This window comes from Spinacia oleracea, chromosome 1 (assembly GCF_020520425.1).
Source record: "Spinacia oleracea cultivar Varoflay chromosome 1, BTI_SOV_V1, whole genome shotgun sequence".
Lineage (NCBI taxonomy): Eukaryota > Viridiplantae > Streptophyta > Magnoliopsida > Caryophyllales > Amaranthaceae > Spinacia > Spinacia oleracea.
The window spans coordinates 119,216,880-119,224,047 of record NC_079487.1 but is presented as its reverse complement, the minus strand read 5'-3'; the positions used below and the strand labels follow the sequence as shown (position 1 = coordinate 119,224,047).

At 38.2% G+C, this 7,168-nt stretch overlaps 3 protein-coding genes across 3 annotated transcripts; 1 reads left to right on the top strand and 2 right to left on the bottom strand.

Moving 5' to 3' along the window:
• Positions 1-354: 354 nt before the first annotated feature.
• Positions 355-3,448, top strand: LOC110800201 (uncharacterized). The gene is made up of 2 exons (XM_022005496.2): positions 355-1,723; positions 1,830-3,448. Exons 1-2 carry the CDS (start codon positions 355-357, stop codon positions 3,446-3,448), a joined length of 2,988 nt encoding a protein of 995 aa, XP_021861188.2.
• A 223-nt stretch (positions 3,449-3,671) lies between these two features.
• Positions 3,672-5,792, bottom strand: LOC110800200 (F-box/kelch-repeat protein At3g06240-like). The gene is made up of 2 exons (XM_056842007.1): positions 5,020-5,792; positions 3,672-4,001 (listed from the first exon to the last, which is right to left on the bottom strand). Exon 1 carries the CDS (start codon positions 5,760-5,762, stop codon positions 5,112-5,114), a length of 651 nt encoding a protein of 216 aa, XP_056697985.1. The 5' UTR covers positions 5,763-5,792; the 3' UTR covers positions 3,672-4,001; positions 5,020-5,111.
• A 14-nt stretch (positions 5,793-5,806) lies between these two features.
• LOC110800199 (putative F-box protein At1g31072) lies at positions 5,807-6,217 on the bottom strand. Its single transcript, XM_022005494.1, has one exon. The coding sequence runs from the start codon at positions 6,215-6,217 to the stop codon at positions 5,807-5,809; it is 411 nt and encodes a 136-aa protein (XP_021861186.1).
• Between the last annotated feature and the right edge of the window lie 951 nt (positions 6,218-7,168).

Here is a 7,168-nt window from a genome sequence, read left to right as displayed (position 1 = left end):
TTTGATACGATCTTAGGAGTAGCTACTACTATTCTTATTTTCAATTCAACCTCTCTTCGCTTTTCTTTGAAGGAATACAGACAATATATGCAACATAATTTCTTAAACACACAGGTACGCAGCACAGGAGGTTGGAGATTACCAGAAGCATTCATAGTGAAGCACACAAAAACGGTTTGCTAAAACAAGGAAACTGATCCCTGATTAGATAAATGGTACAGAGCTTCCAAAGGAACTAGTGGCATTTCCATATCCAGATATCTTACAATTTGCTCATTCTAAGTTTAAAATCAATAAAAATCCTCGAGCTGGGCGCACGTTAAGGGATACTACTAACGTACACCAACTCCATTGATGGCGAGGAAGAAGAAAGCAATACTGAATATTTCTACGACGAAAGTTGCAGCGAAGTCTCCCTCAGTAAGTTCTCACACTTCAGGCACCAGTACTACTCAAAATGATGCCCAAAATGCAAACCCAGATGCTCTGGTTTTTGACTCAGATGGCGAGGAGCTGATGCATTCTCCTCTAGTCCACCCTTCGGCTGGTATGATTCCACGCAAACTTCATGATACTATTTTGTTATTGGATCAGAATTTGGGGGTTGGTCGTAATAATACTGTGGGTGGAACTAACCCTCAGGGGAATGGAGAATCTGTTGATATTGGGGATATTGGGGGAAATAACACTGAACCTGGGGTAGTTGAACCTCCGATTGTTAAAGAACCATGGAAAAGTCTGTTCACTGGATCTAAAATGGCTTCAAAAGGGGCGTCCCTATCATTTGTTACACCTGTGCTGCAGGATGGGAAGAAAATTGCTCAATTGCAGGAGGATGAAATGAATGAACTCACTGAGAAATGGAAATCATCTATGGTGATGTATGTGGTAGGGGATTCCCCTACTATAGCTTCTGTGAAAAGATATATGGAAGGGATGTGGAATTCTGTTGCTCAGCCTCAAGTGTTTTACCATGATGATGGTTACTTCATCATCAAGTTTGTGAACATGAAGGACAGAAACCAGATTATTGCAGGAGGACCTTATACATTTTATGGGAAACCAGTTATCATTAAACCCTGGACAGCAAACTTTAATTTCTATGAAGAAGTACTTAGGGTTATACCTTTGTGGGTGAGATTTCCTAATCTGCCACTCAATTGTTGGGGGTGTGATTCACTAAGCAGGATTGGTAGTCTGTTAGGGGTGCCACTCTTTGCTGATGAATGCACTACTAGGCAAGATAGAGTATCTTTTGCTCGAGTGTTGATAGAAATGGATATCACTAGCCCATTGCCTGATTGTGTCTGGATAGAGGATTCAAAGGGTGGGATGTTCAAGCAAGCTGTTACTTATGACTGGTTGCCACAATATTGTAAAGTTTGCTGTACTGCAGGCCATGATTGTACTAAAAAGACTAAACCACCAGTACCAAAACCTGTAGCCAAAAAGGTGTGGGTTCCTAAAGCTGTCCAACAAGCTCATCCAATGTCAGAACAACAGGAGCAACCTAATGCTGTGCACACTCCTGAGATGCCTGTTAACAATGTTTCTGATCCTACTCCATGGAAAATTGTGACAAGACGGACTAAGGGATTGTCTAGAATGAGGACTTTGAGCCCTAGCAATCCATTTACTGTGTTACCTGCAGAATTGGGTTTCAAAGAATTAACAGGAGGTGATATGGAGATGCAAAATACTACTGAACCCCCTGATGAAGAAGGTTAATCTTTGCAGCTGGAATGTGAGGGGACTTAATGATCCTATTAAGGTCCCAGAGGTAAAACACCTTATTCATACCCATAATATTCATGTTGTTGCTTTGCTAGAAACTAGAGTTAAGGAAAGCAATTTCTCTAGAGTAGTCAATAAGTTTGGGAGAAATTGGAAATGGGAAAATAATTACACTGCAAACCCCAGAGGTAGAATTTGGGTAGGCTGGCTTTATCAAGAAGTTGATATCCATGTGTTACAGGTGCATGAACAATTTATTCACTGTGAAATTAGGGATAGGTATGGAGTGGTGGAATTGTATGTTACTCTGGTGTATGGTCTTCACTCCATTGACACTAGGAAGAATTTGTGGAACTCTCTTACTACTCTTGCCTCAAGTGTAGGTAGTTGTCCTTGGGTCATTACTGGTGATTTTAATTCTCCCCTGTTTGCTGATGATAGAATCAATGGTACTCCTGTTTCAGCAACAGAAACCAAGGATTTTGATGAGTTTATTACAAGTAATGGGCTGTGTCCTGTAAAGAGTGTAGGACATTATTTCTCTTGGCACAAAGGCACTGGTGAAGGTAAAATTGCTAGCAGGATTGATTGGTGTTTGGGAAATGATGAATGGATTCATAAATTCAGTAATGTTCAGGTTGAATACCTAAACCCTTCCATCTCTGACCACTCCCCTTTACTGATAAACTGTCTGCCAGACAAGGTGGAGGGAGGTAGACCTTTCAGATTTCTCAATTATTTGGCTGATCATAGTAGTTTTTCTGCTATTATTCAGGCGGCTTTTACTGAAGTATACCATGGCACTCCTATGTTTAAGCTCTGGTGTAAGCTGAAAAAAGTCAAGGCTGAACTCAAGAAGTTACATAGAGAAGACTTCTCTGGTATTACTGAGAAGATTACCATTGCTAGAAGTGAGCTTGATAAGGTTCAACAGAGTTTGCAAACTGGTAGATCTCCTGCTCTTCTCAACCAAGAGGTGGTTTGCATTAAACAGCTTAGGCATTGGCTGAGAATTGATGAGATAGCATTGAGACAAAAATCTAGGATCCAATGGCTAAAACTAGGTGATTCTAACAACCACTTTTTCTTTTCCACTGTGAAAGAAAGAGTTAGATTCAATAGCATTGCCATCCTATATGATGATAATGGCACTAAATTGGTTGATCCTGATCTAATTCAAACAGAAATTCTGAGTTTCTACAAAAAGCTGCTTGTCACTTCTGCAAACACTCTTCCCTCTATTCACATTCCAACAGTGAGAAATGGCTCTAGGCTAAATAATGATGCTAGACAGGATCTGTGCAGGGATGTTACTGATGATGAGATTGATTTGGCATTACATGGGATTGGCAATGATAAGGCTCCTGGTCCAGATGGTTTAAATGCAGTCTTTTTCAAAAAGGCTTGGCCTGTCATCAAACAGGATATTTATAGAGCAGTGAAGGATGTGTTTGTTACCAATTTCATGCTTCCCCAGTACAACTGTACATCTATTACTCTCATTCCAAAAGTTCCTAATCCTACAAGAGTTAAAGAGTACAGACCAATTGCATGCTGTAATGTGGTGTACAAAATTGTTTCAAAAATTCTAACTACAAGAATGCAAGGGGTGATTGGACAGGTTGTTAGTGAATGTCAATCTGGGTTTATTCCTGAGAGGCAAATTTCTGACAATATTCTGCTTGCTACTGAGCTCATTAAGGGCTACAACTGAGCCCATCTTTCTGTTGCTCTCAGTGGCTCAGTTGGTTTTGGAGCTTGTACTGTTTGTAAGCTAGTTTGCTAGCTTCCTCTTTGGTAATAATAATATATTATTTGCCAAAAAAAAAAAAAAGTTTAACCTAAAATAGTAATTCTCGGCTTCCAGCTAATCCAGCATAATGAATAAATGAAAACCAAAAACAAAATCAACCAACAACAAAAATATAATGCTGGAATCGAATATCGACTTTAAAACTAACACTGAAATACAAGCGAAGAACATAAAAGGAAAGATCATAAAATTGTAGCACGAATCCAAAGATATGAGAAGAGTAACCACAAACAGTCAAACACAGACTAAAACTCTTATACAAGACCTCTTATACAAGTGAAGACTCGGTCTCTTCTTCATTTTAACTGGTTTCAGCAAACACTATACTTGCCCAGGTGGGTTAAGCAGTTCATTCTTTAACAATAGGTAACTAATCCAACCTTTGTATCAATCCTCCATTATAGAATTTTTTAGAACATGCTAAGAATCCTTTTTCTCCTCTGAAGTAAAGCTTCTGCAAAGCAATCAGGCAAATGATGCAATCTTGAGCTTAACACACAGCCAGACAATATATAAAATTAAGAGAAGAACAAATTAAATGTTGAACTTAGCATCCCAATAATTCTAGTAGGAGAAAACTGGTTTTTGGAGAGAGCCCATTATTGAGATCCAAAAGTGAGTCAAATATTACAATTCCGATTTCCGAGGCATATACCAGGATGCCACGAGCAAAACCAATAAAAGAGCACTCTAATTAAGCCTCAATCGAACACAATCACTACCTAACACAATCCTGTCCAAACAACTTGTCAATATGAGGAGTAAGAATCTGACTTGGATTCTGGCACAACAGTCCTTTGCCCATGTCATCAAACCAGTTAAGTATTAACCTCAAAAATTGTCAATATTCGACTGGTAATGGACTGCCCACCTCAAGAGTCAATCATCATCATCATTATCATTACCCCATTGCCTCAAAGAGGCTCCCGTAAGAAGCGGGGTAAGGGAGGATCGGACGTACGCAACCTTACCCCTGCAATTGCAGAGAGGTTGTTTCCAATTGACCCAAAAGCGATAACGGAACGACAACAGGACGACATCTTCTACTTGATGGAAAGTAAACAAAGAGGTTTTAAGAGCCATGAATCTTTGGCTCCATCGGAAATGGACAAACACCTCAAGAGTCAATCTATTAACAAAATATACACACTGTAACATAAGGTTTCCTATACAAAACCAAACGCATGGTTTTCTTTTACCACAGAGCAGAATTTTAGAGGGGATTCTAATGTTACAATTTTTTAGTTTTTCTACTGTTGAAAAACGAGGATTTAGCCGGAAAAAAGATTACTTCGCTTAGCAACTCCTAACTCAAAAAAAAAAAAAAGCAAAACTAAAAGAAGCAATATATATAAGGTCTAGCAGAGTATGAAAACTGCAGCATCATAAGTTTCTAATGGGAGAAAAACATCTTTGTCTTTAAGAAACTTCAACAACAAAAATTGCACAATCATGTAAGAATAGGTGCATACTACTTAGCTGCAATTTGCTCCATTGAAGCTAACTTTTCACATAGCTTCGTTACTGCAATGAGGAGAAACAAGGGTTTCCGTGAAGCTCACTCCTACACTAAAACTACCTGGAATGCCATCAACTCAATATCCTTTAAAGTTCCATCTTCTGAATTGTAAATTGCCAATTTCTCATCAATATTGTCCTCATGCATCAACAACACCATTTGTTTCTTCTTATACAAACATATTGGCCTAAACGATGAGTATGGGTCATCATTGACAAAGATTTTAGTCCAAGATTCTTGGACACCATATTTTTTCATCATCCATGCATCAATTGATTGACAATTATCCAAGAATTCAAGGTACCCGCAAAGATACCCTCCAAGCCCCGCCAGTTTATCGAACACTAAGTCCTCAACTTCATCATCAAAATCACCCACCACATACTTGTCAACCAAACTAGGAAGTGGCAATTCACGAAACTTCTCTTCCCTTAGATTAAATACTGCAATAACACATGACTCATCTGTAGTTTTTCTAGCCAGCCAATGGATACTCCCATCAACAAAAACGCCTGCTTCAAAATCACTAATAGTATGATTATATGGAGAACTGTCAACTCTCTTCCAAGTACCATTTCCAACTGAATAAACATCAACAAACATCTCAATACAACCAGGTTCAATCCCAGGAATTTTATGAGAAATCATAACAACCCTATAATCATCACTAACTGAATCATACCCAAGTCCATACATGGTGAAACAATAATCAACAGCATAAGGCGAGCTCGGCAGTTCCTTTACTTTCGTGTTGTTGGATTGATCAGAAACAACTTCTTTCGATTATAATTCCGCTTTAAGATCAACCCATCCCAAGAACCATATAGAGAATCTGCTGGATAAAAGCGATGATCGTCAAAAGTGAGTTTTGTAGCAAAACAAGTGATTTTGTCGAACATGTGGTGGGCATTGTTCCACTGGGTAGAATATGAGTTCATAGGATCATGGGAAACAAGGATGAGTGATTCCGCAGTTGTTGGGTGTTGTTTGGTTAGATTGAGATGGGATTTGATGAATTGAGGTTGGGTTAGAAGATAATTCCACCGATGTGAGACGCAACGAAATCGGCCAACGGATTTAGCAGGAAGCCTCAAGAAAACCTCAACTATCATCTCTTCTGGAAGCATCTGCAATTGTTCTTCTTGCTCCATCTTTTTTGCAGATATTTTGTACAATTCAAGATTTGACCACTTAATTGATTCAATGAGAAAGATAGGAAAGTAAGGGAAGTTCTACAGTTTTGCAAATTGAATTGAGTTGAAGGAAGGAATTTCAATTCGTCTGGGGTATGGAGTATGATTTGCGAATTACGAGTCACCTAATTCGGTTCCTAATTTCCTATTCTATAGGGGTGTGGAATCGGAAAAATGGATCGAGTTTGGGTCTGTTGGTGTTGAAACGAGTTAATTTGTGAAACTTCAATTAGGTTTACAAAATTAGGTTTTTTTAGGGTGGATATAGCCAAATTTGATCTAAAATTTGGTTATTTCCCCTATTTTCTCTTCAGTTCTTTTTTTTTTTTGGTGTGTGTGTGTGTTAGGTTCTCAATAAAGCTACATATTTTCAGTTTAGTAAATATCTCTATGTGAGCTTGATTCTAGTTAACTTTTGCGTGTTTAATTTAGTTCAGGTTGTTTCTTTGTAAAGATTTGTGCGAGTTTAAAGAGAAGGTTAATCTTTCGACTACAATCTGACAAATCAGACGAAAAATCATATTTGTCGAGGCTACAACAAATATATAGACCCCTTCGTCGAAAAAGGCTGTAAATCAGAGCAATATAAACGAGGGTATACAAAATATTTGGTATACTCAATCGTTGCTATGGTAAAAAAAGAATTTTTATTTGATTTGACTGTTATGCGTTTGTTAGATTCAAATATTTGTGTATATGTCGTACGACTTTTTATCAATGAATTAATTTGATTAAAAAAAAATATACCTAGTTATTCCTAGTACTTAAAAACCGAAACCATTAACAGTTATACCTAGTATTTAAAACCGAAACTATTTACATTCACGTGTCTTCCCTCTAGAGTATTTTCCCCTCTTGTTCCACGTGTCACCCCTCTACAAACATTCATTTGCACTAGGACACGTGTTC